This window comes from Cervus elaphus, chromosome 6 (genome assembly GCF_910594005.1).
Source record: "Cervus elaphus chromosome 6, mCerEla1.1, whole genome shotgun sequence".
Taxonomy (NCBI): Eukaryota; Metazoa; Chordata; class Mammalia; order Artiodactyla; family Cervidae; genus Cervus; species Cervus elaphus.
In genome coordinates, this window is record NC_057820.1 from 162,570 (window position 1) to 185,311 (window position 22,742).

The 22,742-nt window shown below is 54.1% G+C and overlaps 2 protein-coding genes across 7 annotated transcripts in view; one reads left to right on the forward strand and one right to left on the reverse strand.

Annotated features, from left to right (window-relative positions):
- The window catches only part of PIGG (phosphatidylinositol glycan anchor biosynthesis class G), a 39,418-nt gene extending 33,395 nt beyond the window's left edge, over nucleotides 1-6,023 (forward strand). For 5 of the 6 annotated variants that reach the window (XM_043905886.1, XM_043905889.1, XM_043905891.1 and 2 more), the window contains 2 exons: nucleotides 2,077-2,240; nucleotides 5,246-6,023. In XM_043905886.1, the coding sequence (XP_043761821.1) occupies nucleotides 2,077-2,240; nucleotides 5,246-5,459 (378 nt within the window). In that variant the 3' untranslated portion in view covers nucleotides 5,460-6,023. Of the gene's footprint in view, nucleotides 1-2,039; nucleotides 2,241-5,245 lie in introns of all 6 variants that reach the window. The other variant, XM_043905887.1, reaches the window with a different exon arrangement.
- A 10,722-nt stretch (nucleotides 6,024-16,745) lies between these two features.
- TMEM271 (transmembrane protein 271) lies at nucleotides 16,746-18,955 on the reverse strand. The gene has a single exon (XM_043905895.1). The coding sequence runs from the start codon at nucleotides 18,827-18,829 to the stop codon at nucleotides 17,699-17,701; it is 1,131 nt and encodes a 376-aa protein (XP_043761830.1). The 5' UTR covers nucleotides 18,830-18,955; the 3' UTR covers nucleotides 16,746-17,698.
- Nucleotides 18,956-22,742: the final 3,787 nt, after the last annotated feature.

Here is a 22,742-nt window from a genome sequence, read left to right on the forward strand (position 1 = left end):
GTCAGGGGAGCGAGTGCTTGGCTCTGTCAGCTTTGCTGGTGACTGCTCTCCCTGCTCCCTGGCTCCCAGCACTGGGCGCCGCGGGGGCTCCGCTCGGCTGTTACTCTCCTGGGACCCGTGCGTGTCGCATCTCCTCTTCAGTGCTGAAGGGCCCATAGAGGCAGACCCAGCCATCTCCAGGGCAGACCTCAGGGTGCAGCTGTGTGCTTGGGACAGCACTGGACAGGTGGACAGAGGTCCAGCTCCTCGCCTTGGAAGGACCGGGTTCCACCTCAGCCTTCGGCCCTGCCCTTGACCTGTTCCCCGTACCCGGAGTGCAGCTCACCAGAGCCCCCCACTTGCCCCCAGTGGCACAGCAGACCCTGCCGCCTGATCAGGAAGGTGCCCACAGGCTCCCTGTGAACTGAACAGCTCTGCCCAACGCTGAGGCCTCAGTGTCAGGAAGACTGGCTGCAGGTCACGCCCCCAAGCAAGGAGACAGCCTCTTGACATTCAGTTTGCTTCTCTGCCACATGTGGCCTCATCCCACGGCAGGACACGAAGCTTCCATGACCGGATGTGATGCTGGCACATCTCAGGCACTGCCCACAGGCAGCCAGAGCACATGTGTCTGACAGCCACGGGTGTGCCTGCAGCAGGCACCGTCAAACGTGCTGCAGGGCCCTGAGGAGCAAAATCAACACAGGTCAGCCCTTTCACGGCAGGCCCTACGACATGTCAGACGAGTGGGCAGGTGTGTGGCCTTAGGAGCACAGTGGGCCCCTGGGGCCACTCTTGTCTCCCCGCCCACAGCCCTTCCCTCGGGACGTCCTTTTCTCACTGTTGGGTTTCCTGGCAGGAGGCTCACAGGCTCACTGACCCTTTCCCCAGCCCTCAGCTCACTAACTCCTCATGGCACAGGGTCAGGAGCTTAGTGCCCAGTTGGCATCCACAGCCCTCCATGGGCCCCTCAGTGTCTGCCTCTAGACCACGCCTTCTCCCCCCACCCACACACACAGCATCAGGACTGTTGAGAACCTAGTGACCTAACGCAAGGGAAGCCCCAGAGCGTGCGGGCCGCACCTTAGGCCAATCCTCCCTGACAGCGGAGTCAGCTTTGGCAGGACCTCCAGCAACCGCCTGGGGTCAGAGCCACTTTTCCGTCATCAGCCTGCCCCCCCTCGCCGTGGCGTTTGAGATTCCTGTTCTTCCTTCTCCTCCTCTCAGCAGCTCCGAGGTCTTCTTAGTTTCTAGGGAGGCAATCATACAGTCGGGGGAGAGCCCAGACGGACGTGAGCAGAGTGGGTCATGGGGAAGCTGCACAAAGGAGGTTGTTTTCAAGGGATGGGCCAGCGGTGGACAGTGAACACAGTGGGAGTAGGTATGGCCTGAGATGTTTGGGGGTCAGCGCCACCACCCAGTGATGGCCCAGAATGGCACACAGCCAGAGGAGGAGGCGGTGGGCTTCACCCAGCCTTGGACCCATGTCCTGGGCCATCGGGTAGAAAGTTCCTGGGAAGGGCCTTCCCTGTGCTGGGACAGACATTTGTGCTGTCAGGCCTGTAAACAGTGCAAGTGTCTTAGAAAAGGCCACCAGCGTCAGTGAAGACTGAAAGGTGGGGGGCCAAACCTTGGGAGACCCTCACTTGGATTCCAAACCCCGCCCTCTCTGGTGGGACGAGCTGTCCTGTTAGTGGCCAGGATCTTGGGCCTAACTCTCCCTGTACTCCCTGACAGCAGTGTCGTGCTGCTCCTGTAAGCCATGTGGCAACACCGCCCTTAGCCCCTCAGACAGGGTCCCCAAGGAGGGAGGAGGGAGGTTGGTATACCTGAAGTTGACAGAAGTCTGGGGCTTTCCACACTCCCATCAGCAGACTTACATTGTATAGTTTCTCAAAGGTAGAAAACATTCCACTTGCTCCCCAAGCCTGGGAGTGAGGCGGGCAGGTGGAGGGCCGTCATCCGGGGTCAGCCCCAGAGCCAGGAGTGAACGGGCAACGGGGCTCCTGGGGCCACGTCTCCGCAACTGGCTCTCATCTTCCCTCGTGGCCGTGGTACAGGACCAGCCGCGTCAGCGCTGCTTCTGCCCTCCTCCAGGGAAACTCCAACAGCATCGCCACTGTGGACATCTCAGCAGGCTTCGTGGGCCTGGATGCCTACATGGAGATCCCAGCCATGTTCCTGACGGCATTTGCGACATACTCGGGGCCTGTGCTGTGGGCCAGCCACCTGGTGAACTTTCTGACCTCAGAAGCCAGCAGGTGAGGCTCCTCATCTTTAATCTGATGGCAGGTTAACTCCTGCTCCCAATAACTCAGAGGTCTTTTTCTTCATCAGTTTTCTTCTCCTTAAATAAGAATGAACAGTCCACAGTACGTGGCCAGTGTGGAGTACGGGGCAGTTCTGTGTAGGGACAGATCAGACGTCCCTGTTGGCTTCTTCTAGATCATACCAAGTTGGGCCTCCAGTTGGACGGGATGGAAAGCCCCTTCTCATCTTATCTACTTGCTGGGGACCTGGTTGGGACCCAGGGAGGGGGATGTCCACGGGGGACAAGAAAGTAGGAGTTGTCTCGTTCTCACAAGAGCTAGTTCTCACCTCCAGGATCCCTGCTGGAGAGGGGGCCTTGGATGGTCCCAAGGGGCTCCCCATGGGGCTATGACTCTGTCAGCCTGTCCTGCCCCCATGGAAGCTGACAGTCACCAGCCCCAAAGGCTCCTTCCTGTCAGACTGACAGGGCAGCCCACCATGCTGTCCTGCCCAGCACATCCATCTGTCCATTCTTCCCCTGCCTGTTTAGTCCACAGAGTTCCCACCGCCTCACATTCCGTGCTTCCTTCCTTGTTTCTACATCACTCCCCTCGGAAAGGGGTGTCATGAGGAAGGGCCTCCAGCTTCCGTCCACATGCTTACCTGGGTGCCCAGGCCACCTGGCAGTGTGCGGCCTGAGTGCTGTGTGGCAGCCTGCTGCTGGGCCACCCTCATCAGTCAGGCAGGGTGCTGGTGTTGCTGCCGTGGGCTGTGGATCCCATGAGGTGCTGGAGTGTGAGGAGTGCAGTGTCTGTACGTCAGGACTCCCTCAGTGCTTCTGAACCCCTGACATGCTCCCCTTCACACACTGGGCGGTTGTGCTGGTCAGGAAGGCCCCAGGGGGACCCTTCCAGCCCAGGGGAGGGTGAGCTTCCCGTTTCCGCCTGCCTCGGGGCCCCTACTTCCCTACCCCAGAGAGTAGCACAGGCCTCCCTGGGTGACTGCTGACCCAATATCTGAACCCCACTTCTTTGGCCTCCATCATGGGTTCTTCTCAGTCCCACAGGTTCACCCCCAGACCAGGTCCTGAGACACAGGCCTCAGGGAGCCTCGCCCTCTGTCCCCACGCTTGTGTCCCCGTGGACGTTCAGGGTGAAGGTGAGCGTCAGTGTGAGGCTGGCAAGACTCGAGTAGGACTTTGGGGAGGCTCCTGCCGAGGAGAGAGCTCCTGCTCTGAGGCCGCAGGCTTCCCGACGATGGGACATCCCTTCAGGTGGCCTTTGGGATGTCTGTGGACAGACTTTCCCCTGACTCGCAGCCACTGCTGGTCTGGTTGTCCACGCCTGTGAGCCGGGTGCCTGCTGGTGGCCGTGGAGGGACATGGGGTGGGTGTGTGGCCTGGGATGTCCTTCCGTTAATCATGCTGCACGTGAACCCTCCCTGGCTATGAGATCGCCTCTGAGCTGTAGGTTTGCTTGGGTCAGGAGGCTGGCAGGTCCCTTCACACATCTGGGCCGTGAGCAGGTGAGGTGTGTGCCCCCTGCCTGGAGGGCTGCTTGCTGTGGTACCAGCTTGGCATGCACCACGTCTCTGACTGCAGGCCAGCCGAGCAGGTGGACAGGGCAGGTGAAGGCCGGGCCGTGAGAGCCCAGTCTTCTGTGAAGAGCAGCTTCCCTGGTGCTAAAATCACAGCTTGATTTTCCTGGCACTTGACATCTATTATACTTGTATTGGAGAGAAAAAAAGATGTTAGCATTTTTTTTAAGTGAGTTGAAAGCATTTTAGTCAGTTGGGGAGGGTTGTATGATGTTTTCCCTAATTAAGGAATGTTTCTCTTTTATTTTAGAAAAAGTTTTTCTCATTCATTTTCAGTCAAATTTCACTTATTGTTTCTGTTTTTATTTTTCCAGTAAAATCAGAAAACTATAACCAGACTAAAGTGATAGAAAAACAAATTTTTTTTTTTTTTATTCCTGGGTCAGGAAGATCCCCTGGAGAAGGGAATGGCAGCCCACTCCAATATTCTTGCCTGGAGAATCGCATGGACAGAGGATCCTGGGGGGGCTACTGTCCATAGGGTCTCAAAGAGTCAGACACAACTGAGCAGCTAACACTTTTTTTTTTTAAGAGGGAGATGATTTTTCTAAAATTTTTTTTTTGGCCACATCTGGTCTTAGTTGAGGTACATGAACTCTTTATTGCAGCATGCAGGTTTCTCTCTGACTGTGGCACATGGGCTCTGTCGTTTTCTGCAGGCAGGCTCTCCAATTGAGGTGCGGGGTCTTCCTGCCCCGCAGCATGTGTGATTTTAGTTCCCCAACCAGGGATCTAAGCCATGTCCCCTACATTGGAAGGCTACATTCTCAACCACTGGGCCACCAAGGAAGCTCTGAAAATGTATTTCTAATGGCTCAAAAACTAGGCCCTGGGTAGACCGTGCCTCTCTACTAAGGAGCTGGCATCTGTTCTGGAGCTTAGCAGTGGGGACAGCCTAGCTGGTCCAAGCTGCAGGGCCTCCATTCATCCCCTCAATTGCAAATTATCTTATGCTGAGGTTACAGGAACTGTCTTCTCACTGGGGCTGTCACTATGGAAGGAACCCAGTCAGAGTCTTCCAAGTGGGTCACGTTCCCCATGCATGACACTGAAACCCAAGCAAGTCAGTGTCTAGAGTTTCCCTACCTCCCTGTCTGGTCGAGAGGGCCGTGGGGTCAGCAGGCTCCCACTGAGCACAGATGCCCTGGCACTCCAGGAGGGCAGCGGAGCCTGTGCCCAGGCCCATCCCCAGGGATTTCCCATGCTGGGTGTCGGGACCGAGGCCCCGGGAGGGGAGGCGGTGATGCCTCAGGCGCAGCTCTCCGAGGACCCCTGCCTGAGGGACTGGGTCCCAAGTGGGAGCCAAGGCTGGGCTTGAGGACTCACCCCAGGGCTCCTGCTCTGGTGGTCGCATGTGGGTCCGTGACTCACACAGTCCAGAGCGGCATGCTCTAATGCACGTTTCCCTTTCTGTCGACAGCGGCTCGGCACTCAGTCGTGCTTGCTTCTGCTACGCGCTCATCTGTTCTACTCCAGTTTCTGTGTATATCATTTTGGTGACATCCCTGCGTTATCACTTATTTATATGGAGTGTGTTTTCTCCAAAACTTCTCTATGAGGGAACGCGTCTGCTCATCACAGCTACTGTCTGTATATTCTTCACTGCCATGGATCAAACCAACACGAAGTCTTAGACTGAGCTATCAAGACACTGGAAAAATTATATATTTTTAAACTCTTTTGTTTACTTCATGGGTTTGTGTCATGAAGGATATCTGTTTAAATGCAAGATTATTCTTTTTAAAAAAAGATGTGAATTCTATAAGGTTGATGAATAGCTTCAATTTCTTTGACTACTGTACTTGAATTTAGATTGAGTAGTAAGTAGTTTTAAAATCTCATTTTAAAATACTTAGTTGGGTTATGCATCATATTTCCCTGTTGACAATCACTCCGGGAACTTCTGAGCTTTTAATTTCCTCTGGATAAGTTACCCGAATATATGTGTTTAAATTGAAGAATACAAAGTTTCCAGGTTTGCTAGTGTCCAGGGATTCTGTGGGACGAGGCTCACCTGCTGCCAGGGTCCCCTTGCAGAGCTCAGGGCCTTTATGATCCAGGAACCACCAGGGGTCCCAGAAGCTTGGGTTTATGTGGGCTATATCTGTCAGCATTTATAGCATTTAAAATTAAAACTAAGACATTTAAAATAAATATATTCAATCAAAAATAAAGATATAAATCATTTGCAACACCAAGTACTGTAGCCCACCAGGCTCCTCTGTCCATGGAATTTTCCAGGCAAGAACACTGGAGTGGGTTGCCATTCCCTTCTCCAGGGGATCTTCCCGACCCAGGTCTCCCACATTGCAGGCAGATTGTTTACCATCTGAACCACCAGGGAAGCCCCTATTGCATGTTAATATACCATTTTAAAGAAAAATAAAGGAATCAATGCTGAATACTCATTGGAAGGACTGATGCTGAAGCTGAAGCTCCAATACTTTGGCCACCTGACTTGAATTGCTGACTCATTGGAAAAGACCCTGATGCTGGGAAAAATTGAAGACAGGAGGAGAAGAGGGCAACAGCGGATGAGAAGGTTGGTTAGCATCACCGACTTAATTGACTTGAATTTGAGCAAACTCCAGGAGATAGTAAAGGACAGGGAAGCCTGGCGTGCTGCAGTCCATGAGGTCACAAAGAGTCAGACATGACTGAGCAACTGCCAACAACCAGGATGGAGGCTTGTTGAAAGGAGAACCAGCCGGATGGTTAGAGAGCTGGAACTTTCAGGCCTGCCCGCTGATTCCTGGTAAGTCAATCACTATTGGCCAATGACTTAGTTAATCATGACTATATAATGAATCCTCCCTTAAAAAAAAAAAAAAAAAAATGGAGTGCTTTCTTACCCTTTTTGAGAGGTCCCAAGTCAGGGAACCAGGAACATTCTATGTGCCAGCATGCTGGGCCCCCAGCTCCACAAAAAAAGAAGGCCTTTGTTAAGGACTTTGCCCTGCATGTCTCTTCATCTGCTTCTTAATTCATATCCTTTAATATCTTTTAACAGTAAATCACTAAACTAGTGAGTAAACATAATGTTTCCCTGAACTCTGCTAGCCATTCTATCCAATTAAGGGAATGACCAGAGGAGAGGCTCTTGGGTGCCTCTGATTGACAGTCAGTTAGTCAGAGGCACAGGCAGCAACCTGGCCCTGGGTTTGGTGTTGTCGGAAGTGGCAGGTGGGATCTGATTCTATCTCTGGGTTGATAGTATCAGGACTGAGTGGGATTCGTGGACTCCGTACTGCCACAGAGAGCTGCTTGGTCAGGAGAAGCCTCCACACGCAGTCATTGGAACTGGGTCCAGCAACTCTTCTCAGTATGAGACCATCGAGTAAGGTTAAAAATGTGTACCCCTATGTTGGTAGCAGCAGTATGCACGATAGCCAAGACACAGAAGCAGTCTGAATGTCCACCAAAAGATGAATGAATCAAGAGGATGTGGCACATATACACAATGGAATATTACTCAGCCATAAAAAGAAATGAATTTGACTCAGTTCTAGTGAGGTGGAAAGAACATACAGAATTACAAGGAGTGAAGTCAGAAAAATAAAAACAATTGTTGTATATTAATGCATATATACAGAATCTAGAAAAACAGTTCTGGTGAACCTATTTGCAGGGAAGGAATGGAAATGCAGATGTAGAGATGGACTTGTGGACACAGTGGGGGAAGGAGAGAGTGGGACAAATGGAGAAAGTAGCGTCAACATATATACACCATCCTGAGCACTAGTGAGAAGTTGCTGTGTGACACAGGAAGCCCAGTCTGGCACTCTGGTGACCTAGAGGGGTGGGGTGGGGGAGGGGAGGGAGGGGAGGGAGGGGAGATACATATATCACTGGAGAAGGGAATGGCAAACCACTTCAGCGTTCTTGCCTTGAGAACAGCATGAAAAGGCAAAAAGATGGGACACTGAAAGATGAACTCCCCAGCTCAGTAGGTGCCCAATATGCTACTGGAGATCAGTGGAGAAATAACTCCAGAAAGAACGAATAGATGGAGCCAAAGCAAAAACAATACCCAGTTGCGGATGTGACGTGATGGAAGCAAGGTCCGATGCTGTAAAAAGCAATGTTGCATAGGAACCTAGAATGTTAAGTCCATGAATCAAGGCAAATTGGAAATGATCAAATAGGAGATGACAAGAGTGAACATCGACATTTTAGGAATCAGCAAACTAAAATGGACTTGAATGGGTGAATTTAACTCAGATGACCATCATATCTACTATTGTGGGCAAGAACCCATTAAAAGAAATGGAGTAGCCATCATAGTCATTAAAAAGAGTCCAAAATGCAGTACTTGGATGCAATCTCAAAAATCTGTATGACCAACCTAGACAGCATATTAAAAAGCAGAGACATTACTTTGCCAACAAAGGTCCATCTAGTCAAGGCTATGGTTTTTCCAGTGGTCATGTATGGATGTGAGAGTTGGACTACAAAGGAAGCTGAGCACCAAAGAATTGATGCTTTTGAACTGTGGTGCTGGAGAAGACTCCTGAGAGTCCCTTGGACTGCAAGGAGATCCAACCAGTCCCTTGTAAAAGAAATCAGTCCTGAATATTCATTGGAAGGAGTGATGCTGAAGCTGAAGCTCCAATACTTTGGCCACCTGATGCGAAGAGCTGACTCACTGGAAAAGACCCTGATGCTGGGAAAGATTGAAGGCGGGAGGAGAAGGGGACGACAGAGGATGAAATGGTTGGATGGCATCACGGACTCAATGGACATGAGTTTGAGTAAATTCTGGGAGTTGGTGATGGACAGGGAGGCCTGTCGTGCTGCAGTCCATGGTGTTGCAACCGAGTCAGACACAACTGGGTGACTGAACTGAACTGAACTGAATTGAACTGATATATATATATATATATATATAATGTAATGTTAGTCGCTCAGTCATGTCTGACTCTCTGTGACCCCGTGGACTGCCCACCAGACTCCTCTGTCCATGGAATTCTCCAGGCAAGAATACTGGAGTGGGTGGCCATTTTCTTCTCCATATATATATAATTATGGCTGATTCAAGTTGTTATACAGCAGAAACCAACACAACATTTTAAACATTTAAAACAACAGACATTAAAAAAAAAAGAATGAAATGATGTTATTTGCAGCAACATGGATGAACCTAGAGATTATCATGCTAAGTGAGATAAGTCAGACAAAGACAAATACCATACGATATCACTTACATGTGGAATCTAAAATATGACACAAATGAACTTACTTACAAAATAGAAATAGACCCACAGACATAAAGAGCAGGCTTGAGGTTGCCGAGTGGGGGCAGTGGGTGGAGGAGGGATGGACTGGGTGTCTGGGGTTAGCAGGTGCAGACTCGTGTGTACAGGATGAAGAAACGGCACGGCCCTGCTGTAGGACTCAGGGCAGTGTACTCAGTGTCCTGTGGCAAAGGGCAGTGGGAAAGGGTACATATGTACAACTGAGTCACTGCTGCACAGCAGAAACAACAACGCTGTAAGGCAGCGACACTTCAATTTGTAGAAAACATGCAGGCAACACTATATAATATGCACAGACACACACTTTTGTTGTGGAAGCACAAAAACACTCCAGGTGTGGCCCATGAGGAGCAAGAGGTGAGGGTAACCCAGAGGGTGAGGGGTCGCTCCGGCTGCTCCTAGACACTTTACATGTTTAACAGTAAAAGAGAACTGTGGACTGAACATGGGAAATGATATTTTAAACTGTTCTGTGTTTTATTTTTGATGCATATATTATATTACTTGCAATACATTAGATGTAACCTCCTTCCAGATAAAAATAAAGGAAGTGTGTGGGGAAGAGGTGTCCTAAGAGCACGGTCCCATACCAAGGTCACGGGAGCAAGGCCTTGCACCAAGGCCACAGAAGCGGGGCCCAGAACCAAGGCCATTTCCAGAACTTACTGAAACCCTTTGTAACTATTGCCTAACAAGCTTCCTGACCAAAATAGGCAAAGAGGCCCAATCCAGTATTCACCATATAACACCCTAACCCATCACCTAATGACACCCTTCCAGCAGGAATCTTTTTTGTCTTGAGGCTATAAAAATTGGCTACTAACCCATGAAAACGGCTTCCCTCATAACTCAGTTGGTAAAGAATCTGACTGCAATGGAGGAGACCCCAGTTCGATTCCTGGGTCAGGAAGATCCACTGGAGAAGGGATAGGCTACCCACTCCAGTATTCTTGGGCTTTCCTTGTGGCTCAGCACGTAAAGAATCCACCTGCAACGCGGGAGACCTGGGTTCGATCCCTGGGTTGGGAAGACCCCCTGGAGAAAGGAAAGGCTACCCACTCCAGTACTCTGGCCTGGAGAATTACATGGACTGTAGAGTCCATGAGGTCTTAAAAGAGTCGGACACGACTGAGCACCTTTCACTTCACAACCCATGAAAAGCATCAGCTCTCCCTGGCCTGTCAGGAGGTCGGCCGCTGTGCTCACAGGGCCCTCATTGTCTGCTCTCTGCTCTCAATAAACTCACTCCTTTCTGAAATGCTCTGTCTGTAAACTCTTTTCCAACCTGAGCTTGGACTGCCATGACACTAAGTTAGACCAGTCAGCAGCAACTTACCACCGCAGCTATCGTCTTTGAATGGCGGCCAGTCTACTTTGAGATGTGCCTTATATGTAATATACAACCAGATTTCTGCACTTAGTATGGAAAATATATACAAAAATCTTTACCCTCCAGTCTCCCAAGAGTGGCACTTGCATTTGCATCAGGGCAAGTGGCAGGATGGAGCATGGGGCACCCTCTGGAATTCCCGACATCCAGTCCCCGGGGTAGCCATTGAATGAACACGGAGATGAATTAGCAGAGGCTGAATTGACAGCCCTGGTGACAGGCATAGGGGTGGAGCCCCTCAATGGAGAAAAAGGAGAAGCTGAGTTTTGGCAAGTCTGAGTTTAGGGTCCTAAGGGACCCTGAGGAGGGCAGTGAGCAGGCTGTTCGCTGAAAGCAGAGGTCTGCAGACAGCTGGAGGTTGCTACACTGCCAAACCTGAGCTCACAAAACTCCCACAAATGCCACTTGAAAAAAAAACCTTGGTCCCACTTGTGGCTAGAACAAGGCAAGGGGCCCAGGCACAGCGAAGAACTGAGCTCAGACCCCTGTTCTCACACCAGCTCCACCCCAGGTACACAGCCCGTTCCCTAAGCTTAGGTTTTCCTACCTTTGAAGTGCTGTTTCCAGGACTAAGGGAGGCAGCAATCTTAAAGTGCTTGTCACACAGGGCCTTGCCCATAAAGAGCTCTCAACACAAACTAGCCATTGGTCAGATGACACCACACTGACAGAGATGGTGGTGGGCATAGGACTCGGGCTGGAGTGAGGGCTCAGGCAAGGCTAATTGGTTGGGCAGGTGAGGGTGGGGTCTCAGGAAACTCCAGGAGCTTTTCCTCGCCTCCAGGAAGGGTTGGTGAGGTCAAGAGGTGAGGGAGGCAGGAGGTGGCAGAGCTCACAGCTCTGGGTAGCTCCACGGTGGTAGACGAAGGAGAACTGAAGTCTTGCATTTAAGGAAAAATAACCTGAGCTACACTAGAAGGCAGAAGGGGCTCCCGGGGCCAGCCAGCTGCACAGGAGCAGGGGGCGCTGCCTCAGACAGCTCTGCAGGTGCACTTGGAAGAGCCTCCCAGCAAAGGCAACGTCCCAGCAGGGCCAGGACACGAGATGGGGGTGAGGGTCCAGGGATGGACACAGGTGTTGAGGGGACTGTGTGAGCCAAGGCTGGGAGAAGGAGCAGGTGGAGAAAAAGTCCCTAAAAGGAGCAAAATTGAGGCCACTGCAGAGTCCACGCTGCCCCAGGCAGAGAGGCCCCTTCAGAGCGCATACTCTGGCCTTTGACTGGATGAGAGGGGAATCTCCACCAGGACTCCAGCCTCTGACACAGAGGCCACGCCTGCCCCCATCTCCCCAGGCTGCTGAGAGGAGGAAGTAACATGTGCCAAGCGGGATTTACAAAATAACACAGTCACTGGAGCTCTTATCTGAAAATGTTTGCAAATATGCCAAATGTTAAGAAAGCTTTCCCCCTTGGGTGATTAATCTCACTGTTTCAGCTTTTTTTTAATGTTCATCTGACAGATGGCGAGGGCACCACCAGCTTCCTGGCTCAGGGAAGGGGTGCCCTCCCTGGATATCCTCAGCAGCTGGCCCCAGGCAGGAAGGAGGGCACAGACCACACACCTGAGTTCTGTACCAGGTTCAAAAGTGTTCAATGAAGTCCCCAAAATTCTTATTCACCTAGAACATGACCTTATCTGCAAATAGGGTCTTTGCAGTTCATTCTGGACTAGAGAGGGACCTAAAGTCAACAAAGTCCTTATAAGAAGCAGAGAAGGGCACATAGAGCCAGAGGCCACCAAAAGTGGGATCAGGTATAACGTGGTATGTCCATGGACCCAGGTATGCCTGGGACTGCTGGCTCCCAGAGCCTGAAGGGAGGAAGAGAATGAGTTCTTCTTTAGGGCTTCAAGAAGGAGCAAACCCTGCCAACTACCTGACCTTAGACTTCTGGCCTCCAGACTGTGAGACAGTATATATTTTTTTGTTTTAATCCATGTAGTGTGACAGCAATCCAGGGAACTAAGACAAGCTCCTACAATGTCCAGGTCACTGAGATGGTCCAGGTCACTGAGATGGTCCAGGTCCCTGAGATGGTCTAGGTCACTGAGATGGTCCAGGCCCCTGAAATGGTCCAGGTCACCGAGATGGTCCAGGTCACCGAGATGGTCCAGGTCTCTGAGATGGTCCAGGCCCCTGAGATGGCCCAGGTCCCTGTAATGGTCCAGGCCTCTGAGATGTTCCTGGCCTACATCCTGGTACTCCATATCATCTTCCCTGCTCAGCGACACCAGTCACTTTGCCTCCCCACTGCACACCCACCTCCTGACATGTCCATGGCACATACCAGCTTCGGTCTCCACACCTACTTATTCTCTGGGCCCCAGACAAGAGCCCCTGTGCCCCACAGAGAAGGCTGAAAGGTCAGACTGGGTCAGGTTCATGAGGTTTTACTTTTTCTTCAGAAAACGTAGTTCCTGGAAGTTCCTGGGAAGGACAGCACAATCTGACACGTGTTTTAGAAGAAAGTTTTATCAGGAGTGGAGCTGATGGAGGACCCAGGCTGGTGTTGCAGTAATAGTGTGGGCACACAGCAGGTGCACAGCCAAAGCCGGGCCCGGGTGTCGGGAGAAGGGCCCCCCTGCAGCCACAGGCAGCACGGAGAAGGGCCCCCTCCTGCAGCCACAGGCAGCACGGAGAAGGGCCCCCTCCTGCAGCCACAGGCAGCATGGAGAAGGGCCGCGACAGCCTCGAGCCCTGACCAGCCTGCTTGGCGCTCCTGCCCTCGATGTAGCCCAGGTGGCTTGACTACACAGTCTGCTGGACCAGGACCAGAGTCACCCAGAGACAGAGAGGAAGTGACTGTTGTGTGGAAAGTGGTGTGCTCTAACACAGATTTCATTGATTCAAAAGGAGCAGGATTTCTGTTGACATTCTTCAGAGGAGCAATGGTAGATGAAAAGGCAGAGACAGAACTTCTCTAGATGAAACTCACCTGTGTGAGGATGACCCTCCAAATGTGGAGATTTTGAGAAAACCATTAAAAACAGTGACAGGTACCCCCAGGCTTTCTCCCACCACCCCCAGGAAGTCCTTAGAATTCAAACTGGGGATGTAAGGATGTATGGGCACTACTTTCCGAAGTTAGATTTTTATTTTCCACTTTGGTGAGTTTTTTCCTGTAATTACTGTGCTGAAAAGTAGCAAATTAAACAAAGATATCCTATCATCTAGAAAATGAACCACCTAACATTAGGCTGCTGGCTCCCGCTCCTATAAAAAGAAGTTTGCAGGCATATAAAGAATTTATAGTTATTTATGTACCAGAATTCATTTTGCTTAGTCTCTTATTTATTAATTTTCATTCATATTTTGGTGAGAAAATGGTGCTTTGGGGCAATAACATTGAGTGCTGGCAAGGGGCCTGTGCCCAGAGCGGAGCTCCCCGGAGGTCACTCAGAGGTCTCTGCAATACTGCTGCCCGGGAGCCTGGGAACTCGAACTTCACACCACCACCAACACTGGCCCCAACCTCAATGCTACCCTGGTGTGGCTGGCTGTGCTGTGCTGGCATCTGGGTGAGGAGCCGTCCCACCAGCGTATCGCACCTGGATATGACAGAGTGTGCAAGCCAACATGCAGCTCAGCAGCCACAGAATCCTCCAAGGAGTGCTCCCCACGAGCATGCTCCACGATGCGTCAGCCAGGGGTACCAGCCCACAGCCAGGCCACTCCACCGACACACTGCACCTAGAGTTCCTGGTGTCCCAGGCAGGCCACTGGCCTGGACCTCAGACACCAAGAGGCAGTGTGTCTGTGTGTCTGTGTGTGTGTGTGTGTGTGTTCATGCACTGGTGCATGTGTTTGCAAACATGTTATATCTGGGAGTGTAAACACAGGTATATGTGTGTTCACATGTAGATGCATGTGTTCATTTGTGTGCATTCCTATGTGCTGACACACTCACGTAATGTGTGCACATGCTCATATGTGCACACATCTGTCACAAATGTATTCCTGCATGTATAATCATATGTATGTGCATATACACATACCCACACACATGCACACATGTGCACATGTGGTTTTGTGTACACAAGTGTGCACTGCATGCACATGTATGCATGCACACGTGTGTGCGTGTGTGTGCATTTGCACATATTTGAGGTTCCCACCTGCATGGCATCATGACACTAGCCAAGAGTAAAAACATCGATAACCAGCAGTTTGATCTTCACCACAAGCACCATCTGACTAATTTTTTAAATAAAATGATTGCTTAATTATATCAGTCAAAAACTCAGTTTTGTAGTCGAGATTTGTGTGGCCAAGAGCACCTCCTCTGCCTGAGGATGGCATGTGAGCCCTGGCACCTTGGAAGCGCTTGTTCATCAACATTAAGAAAACACAGGTTTTTTTGGTGACTGTGTCATGTGTTATTAATTAAGTCATTATTTTAAATGTAAACAAACTATGTTTAAAATAACTTACAAACTCAGCATTAAACAAAGTAAAAACACAAAGATGTGTTTATTTAATTTTGGTATTTCATTATGATATAAACTCTTGGTTTGGCCTCCACCAGGCCAAGAGTTTATTATTATTCTGAAAAGTAGAATAAGACCCATATTTTAAGAATGCTCCAAGAGCTGGCATTATTTTCCAAGGAGCATTAGAATCAATTCTAAACAACTAACGTAAATTTTCAAAAAGGAGAAAAAGCATGAATGAGCTGGCTGACCTCCCAGGACTCTGGAGCCATCACAAGCAGTTAGAAGGAAGTGAGGTGGTGACTCTCCACTGCCTCCCTGAGTGCTGGTCTTCAGAACAATTTGAGTGAAGGGATATTGGAGATTTTATTTCTTTAGCAAACTTTAAAAAATAAAACCCTGGTATCTCATATCATTATATCGGCCTCTATAAAGTGGACTTAACCATATTCTGGAGTTAGAAACACATATTTTAAAATTCCATCTAGCTTCCTGGTCACATGTACATTTGACAGGGGGAAACCTCTGTGTCCCCAGATGCCCTCTGCTGCCCCATCCCATTCTGCCTTCTGTCCCATCCCAAGAAAAGTCTGAAACTTGAGAGAGGTCATTGATTTTGCCTGCATGTTTGAATGACAAACTGTGTAAGACAGAACCTCAGGAAACAAGAAGGATACAGGAAGGTCTAACATCAGATGTCCGCGCTGCTCAAGAGTTTGCTCCATTCCAGTGGTCCCTGCACAGCAGCCTTCCACAAGAGCTCACCATGTGCCCACTCACTGGGCGCACCCTGGCTTGACTGCCTCCACATGTGGTTCTGGGAAGTCAGCCTTGCAGCTGCCCCTGAGGTCTGTGCTCCATGAGTGGAGAGCAGCCCTGCCTTATTGATTTGATCTAGGTAGATGGGGGAAAGCTTTATCAAAAGTCTCTTTTGCTGCCACTTATCACTTTTTCTGCTTAGGCTGATGGCCAGTGGGCTGGTGGTGTGGGGGCGATGGCGGGGGGGGGGGGGGTGCTGGTCAGGTGATAAGGACCAGCAGGGGAACTAGTTGGGCTAGGCTCTCAGCCTCACTGAATCTGAAAGCCTAATATGGACCACTATCTGAAGAGGTCTGGGTATGAGGACCTGGGAGATTGACCCGGAATGATTCATTTTTCTCGGATGGCATCAACATAACAAGGAGAAGACACTGCCTAAGGCCCCTTAGATCAGAATCCCCAAGTTTCTAAGTAATTGTCCAAGCATCAGCATAACAACTTTGCCACCTCCACTGAATGACGGTAGGTCTCCGCTTCTCTGCGTGGATAGCGGGCCTCTCCTCTCTAGCAGCCTCTGCTGCAACTGGGTGGCCTTGCTGGTCATGGTTAGGTGCTGGACTCAGTCACCTAGGTACAGAGGAACTCTGGCTTTGGGTGGGTCAGCTGGTCTCATCCCAGAGCCCGCACCTGGCTGCTTTTCCACAATTAGAAGTGGACCCCTACACACTCCAGAGAGATCACACATTATTCCCTTAGCTTTTCTCGCCTCGAGTGTCCCGTGCTGCGCTCACCCTAGCAGAGCACAGAGTGTGTCCTCAACCCCTTCTGCAGGAGGGTCACACCCTTTGGGTCAGCATGGGACTCTGCTTACAGCACATTCAGAATTAGCAGCACACCTGCCCGGCACCACAATTCCAGCACATGGTAGTTGGATCGCCTTTCCCCAAGATCCAGAGCTTACCTGGATCCCAGTCAGAACCAAAGGACTGGGCGGAAACACATTTCACCATCATTCGGAAGACTTCACGTTGAGTTTAAATAGGCACACACGTGTATCCTAGTGATTTAAAAGTATGACCTTCACATCAATTAAGGCTATTTAAGGGGTATATTTCAAATGAAATGCTATAATATCCAAAATTACCAGATTACTGAATTAACCAACAGGATAATAATCTTTGCCAGAAAAACTATGACTGTGATTTCCAAAATAGGATTGGATTGTTCATATGTATTAACCAAAATAAGCTCAGTTTTGCCATAAAAACCCAATCTCCAGTTTCCAGAGAAAGAAATGTATGGGACCTGATATACACACAGAAAGTTAGCCTCAGAAAGAGGTTGGATTTAGCCAACCAGCTAGCATAATACAACTGTTCAAACTCACATCTGTCAGACCAAATTCATTTTCCCCCAAAATTGATTTGTGTGTCGACATTCTCTAACCCCAATTTGATGAATATCTCCAATAACATAGCAATTAATTTAATAAAGGAACTCACCAATTTTAAATTGCAATAAATTTACCAAACATTTTCACTGTTTATGGAGAGCTTTACAGTAAGAAAGTTATCAACAAAAGCAGGCACATCCGTGTACAAAGTGTTGCTGTGGGTGCTTCTTCACGTCTTCCATTCCGACAGTATCAGCCGCTCCGTCTTTCTGTCCTCTCAGTCAGCGTTCTTTCCGCTCGCTGGGTGAGGTTTCACCCGGGCCTGGGCCTCGGGGGCGCCCAGGGAACGGACTTGCCAAAGAGAAGTGCGATGGGGGCGAGCCAACCCCAAAACATTTATTGTAAACTTTAAAATGGAGTCCGGATACGAGCAGACACAGAAAAGAAGAGAAACCTCCCAAACACAGAAATAATAGTACTGGAGGACCAGTCTCGCGGCGGGGAGCCCCCAGAGGCGCTGGGGCCAGACCGCCCCTGAAGCTGCGGCGCCACGGAGGGGCTTGGCTTTGCGCCCCGCCAACTCCCCACCTCCCTCGCCGCCGCGGCAGGGCAGGGAGACGGGCACGGTCGTCCGCACAGGCCCAGGGGCTCAGCAGGCCTGGCCCGGCTCCCAGGGGCGCGCCGCCTCGCAAGGCGGGCGGCAGCAGTAGGGGTAGGAGGCGTTAAGGTCGGGGTCCGAGGGCGCGTACCCCGGCAGCTCCACAGACGGGTGCCCCCCACAGCACACCTCCACGCCCGCTTCGTCAAACGCGTGGAAGACGCCCACGTTGATGTAGGAGACCGCGTGGTGCGTCGCGAAGCCCGCGCAGTCCCCCGGGGCGGCGAAGTCCGACTCCTCCGGAGACAGGATGGAAGCCTCGCTGGGCCGCGGCTGCAGCCTCCGCCCCCGCCGGCCCCGCCGGCCCCGCCGCGCCCGGGAAGCGGGCGGCTGCGCGCGGAGCCCCGGGCCGCCGCGGGGCCGCGCCAGGGCCCGGCCTCCCTTCCGCCGGCCGCGCCGGCCGCGCCGGGCCTGCGACGACTTGTAGTTCTTGACCAGCAGGAGGCTGAGCAGGCCTAGGAGGCACTCGAGCGAGTTGAAGACGGTGGAGAGCACCAGGCCGCGCTGGTAGTCCTTCAGCTGGCGGCACTTGGCGGAGGTGGCGCTGTCCAGGGTGCCGCGGGCGCGCTGCGCGCCGGGGGCCGGGCCGGGGCCGGCGGCCGCAGGGCCCGGGGCCGGGCCGGGGGCCGCGGCCGGCGCGCGCGGCGGCAGGCAGTAGTGGGAATACTTGCGCTCCACCAGGGACACGGTGTCGCCGTCGATCACGGCGCCCGCGAAGGCGCTGAGGACCCCGAGCATGAAGACGAGGACGCCGAGCAGGAGCAGGTTCTGGCTGCTCACCGGCCCCGAGGGTCCGGCGGCGCCCCCCGGGTCGCCCGGCGCGGCCTCCGCAGCCCCCGCGGGGCCGGCAGCGACCCCAAGCCCCGGGCCCGGGCCCGGCCCCGCGAGGGGCGCGTCCCGGGGCCCGCAGCAGAGCAGGGCGGCGCCGAGCAGCGAGAGGCCGGCAGCCAGCAGCAGCCCCGAATAGAAGGCGCCGGCGGCCGCCCCCAGCCGGAACGGCTCCCCGCGCAGCTCCGAGCCCAGCGAGAAGCACTTGAGGCCGACGGCGGCGGCGCTGAGCGCGCAGGCGAGCAGGAGGCAGGAGGAGAGCGCGGCGCAGGCCCCGCGGACGCTCCACTTCATCCTCCGCGCCCGAGCCGGCCCGCACCCCGCGCGCCCGCCGCCGCCCGCCGCCGCCCCCGCCGCCTGCGCCTCCTCCCGGCGCCGCGCGGCCGGACCGCCGGCCTCCTCCTCATCCTCCCGCGTCCTCCCGGGCCCGCGCCGCCGCCGCCGCCGCCGCCGCAGTCGGAGCCCGCATCCTCCGCCTCCCGCCGCCGCCGCCGCCGCGGCCCCGCGCAGGGAACCGATGCGGCGCGGAGGACCGCAGGGCGCGCGCGCCCCCTCCCCAGCCCGCGGCGCCCCCCCCAGGACGCTCAGCTCCCCCCACCGCCCGCGGCCCAGCGCGCCCGGCCCAGGCACCGCCCTCCCCCGCCCCCCCAACCCGCGTCGCCCCTAGGACACCCCTCGGCCACCCCGCCAAGGAGAAGCCCCCCGCGCCGCGTCTCTCCGCCTTCTTCCCCCGAGTAGCGCCCCGGCCTCTCTGGGCACGCCGCTCCCCACCCCTGGGCTCCCGCCCCTGACGCCCCCAGGCCCCACCCCCAGCGCCTCCCACCTCTCGGGCCTCAGTGGGCGCGCTGCGCGGGCCACGGGGCTGGGGTCTCACTCCCCGCCCCCCGCCTGTCAGAGATCAGGAAGCCTGAAGAAGTTGGCCTGGAGTGCGTGAAGAGAGGACCCTCGTGCTGAGGGCTACGGGGAAAGCCTGAGTGTGGGCGGGGTGGGGCGAGTCCGGGGCTAAGGGAAGAAGGAAGACCCCCCCCCCACCCCCGAGCAGGGGTTTGTGTGCGGGGGCGGCGGGCAGGAGGGAAGGGAAGAGAGGAGCCGGGGAAGGAGTGAGCTGACTACTCGCGGGAGGAGGGCGGGAGTCCGGCTGCGGGGCGGAGGGGAGGGCTCGGAGGAGGCGCTCGGGTGCCGGGACCCTCGGGCGCCTCCGGGGAGCGCGGGTCCCAGTGCGGGGGGCGGGGGATGAGGCCTCGGGGAGCCCTGAAGGAGTCTCGTCCGAGCCTTTCTCAGGGATCATGCGGGACTACCCCGCAAATGCGGGTGCGAGTGAGTTAATTCATCCGAAGGCGGTTCAGGGCCTGAGAGCAAAGCGGGAGACTGGGGGTGCGGCGCGGGGGGAGGGTAAATCGCCTCCTTCCGACCGACGCGGCGCTCTCGGTGGGAGAGGAAGGTGTGGGGCCGAGCAGAGCGTGGAGATGGCCTTGCCCGGGCCTCCCTCGGGCACCCAGCCTGCTGAAACGAGGCCTGGGAGCGCGTCTCCGACAAGCCCTCTGAGGTCCCACCGCGCCGAGCGCCCTCGGTTCTTTCCACACCGGCTCTGCCGCTGCTGCAGCGAGGCCCGGGGACCGATGACTCACCCTGCCGGCTAATTACAGCGTTAAATAACTTCGCGCTGGATCCCGGGGAAGCGGGCGGTGCAGCAGCTAGGGAACGAGATGCGGGAGGAGGGGCCGGGGGAGATGCAGGGGTGCTTTGAGAACACACCCCAGTTCCTGCCGCCCGCTCGGCAAGTTCTGGCCCGTGGAGGCATCCCGCAGAGTTCACAGCGTCGGGCCCTCTCCTGCACAGTGTCCGGCGGTGCCCGGTGAGCAGGGGCACCAGCCCCCAGAGGGCCCTCGCGTCTGGAGGAAGCCTCACCCACATTCGCCAGGCAGCCCGCGCAAGGGGACCCTCGCCCACGTTTCACGGAAACCATCTGCCCAGTGAATATATGTGAAGGCCTTTCGTGCGTCTCTCTGGACATTTGCGTGGGACGGACGTGAACGGCGGTGGCTGCGCGGAGAAGGAGCAGGTTTCGCTGTATTTTTAGCAGGAAGTGCAGATTTTAGAGCATCAGCTGAACCTCCTCGTTCAGTCCTCTCCTCATGCATGACGACTTGCCAGAAAAGTAGGGATAGTGAGCCTTCTTTCACATTTATGGGGTATAGGTTTTAAAGGACAGTGTGTAAATCAGCTTGTATAATAATCGTGGCACCCACGCGTGTGAGCGGAGTTGCCATGAGCTGACTTCCAATGATTATTTCTGTTTCCAGGGAGACGAGGTTTGCAGCCACCTCCGTGGAGGATGGAGAGGCTTCTCCATTCCCTATGCGATGCTGCGGCAGCCAGATTGATGAGGCTTTGCCGGAGGAAGTGAGCTGCCTTGGCTGGTCCTGAGCCGGGCCTGGATGGAGGCCTGAGTCGGCCTGGGTGCGCTGCGGGCGACTGTGCAGCAGCCTCTCAAGTCCGAGGCAGGCAGGCTCCTGGTTTAGGATTTCTCCAGGATCTTACCTCCTCTCTCCTCCAGAGCCTGCTTCTGCCAGCCGTTCACTCAACCCCTGACCACTGCTCTGTTCCTTAAATGAGTGGTGCCTCTTACCAAAGCAAGCCCTTGGCATATGCTGTTCCCTTTTCTGCTTTATGTTCCCCAGGCCACACCCTCACCTAGCTTCTGCTGTCCCCTTTCTTAGACCTTAGCTTCAGCTCCTTTATTGCCCTAACTTCTGTTGGGTGCCCACTGTCCTTTCAACAGTGTAAAGAGTGCTTCCAAAGGCTTTCCTGTTTAGTCCTGGCAATGAACCCTGAGGCAGGTGGCTCTGCTATCCTCACAGAGGTTTTCCCCACCCCCCTGCACCCCCTCCTTCCTGCACCCCTCCTCCCTACACCCCCACCTCCCTGCACCCCACTGCCTCCCTGCCCCTCAGCTCTTGGCCAAAGGTCTCCCATAACAGGCAGGATCTCCCAGTGGTCTAAATGTGTCTTCCCGATCATATTGGAGGCTCAGTGCAAGCAGGATCCATGTCCAGCTTGTCCCCACCCCCTCCCCATCAGGACTCCCCATCAGGCCCCGTCCTGGCCGTGTGGAATGGACAAGTGAGCAGATGAATGAATGGGTGGGCTGCCGCCAACCTGGGGTTGCTCTGTCCTGTGACAGCATCTAATGTCAGTCCAGTTTTGCTCACAAGGAGAAAGAGCCAGGTGACACAGACCAGGTCCGCAGGACAGCGAGGACCCATCTCCCTGCTGCAGTGAGGGAAGGCACTCTAGCCAGGAGCCAGAAGCAGAGCATGTGGAGCCCTGCAGGCAGAGTGACCAGCAGGTGTCCTGTCATGAAGGGCCTTGAGCTGTGCAAGTTCGGACTTGGTCCAGAGGGTGAGGAGAACTTAGAAAGGCCTGGGCACCATGGGGTGTTCTAGACGCACTGCAGTGAGAAGACTGGGCTGGGGGCTGGAAACAAGTAGGGGTCGGGGCAGGTGGAGGGTCCTGCCCCATCACGGTGCTTGTCGAACACACTCTCGGGCTCCCGCCCCACCACCTGGCACCCGGCAGGTGGCCGGCCATCTCTTTTTTGGCTGCTCCGCCGGAACGCGGACAATGGTCAGCTATCTTGATGAGTGTGTCTGTCTCCCCTCTGTGTCTGCAGGAGGAGGGGACAGCAGTCTACAGTCCCTGCCACACAGAGCTCCCAGGGACCCTGTAACCGCCCCACTCTCACCTCTGCAACCGTGCATAGTTTGAAAGTTAATTCCACTGCTTTTTTTTAAATGGCTGTGCTGGGTCTTTGTTGCGGCTCGTGGGCTTTCTCCAGTTGTGGCAAGTGGGGCCTGCTCTCTAGTTGTGGTGTTTGGGCTTCTCACTGTCATGGTTTTCAGGTTGCAGAGCATGGGCCCTAGGGCTCATGGGCTTCAACAGTTGAGGCTCAGGCTTGGTAGTTGTGGCTCATGGGCTGTGTTGTCCCGAGGTGTGTAGGATCTTCCCAGACCAGGACTCAAACCCATGTCCCCTGCATTGGCAGGTGGATTCTTTACCACTGAGCCACCAGAGAAGCCCTCCCCTGCTTTCTGGCAGAGTCCTCTCCCCCAGCCCCCAACAGGCTCACCTGTGAAGCTTGTCCCCCTCCCCCAGCCCCTGGCACAGCGGGGTCCAGGGGGTAACTTGAGGGCCGTGGTGAGCTCTG

Bases quoted from the DNA above. Each gene is read 5' to 3' on its own strand.
- TMEM271 (XM_043905895.1), bottom strand. From the start codon at position 18,829: ATGAAGTGGAGCGTCCGCGGGGCCTGCGCCGCGCTCTCCTCCTGCCTC.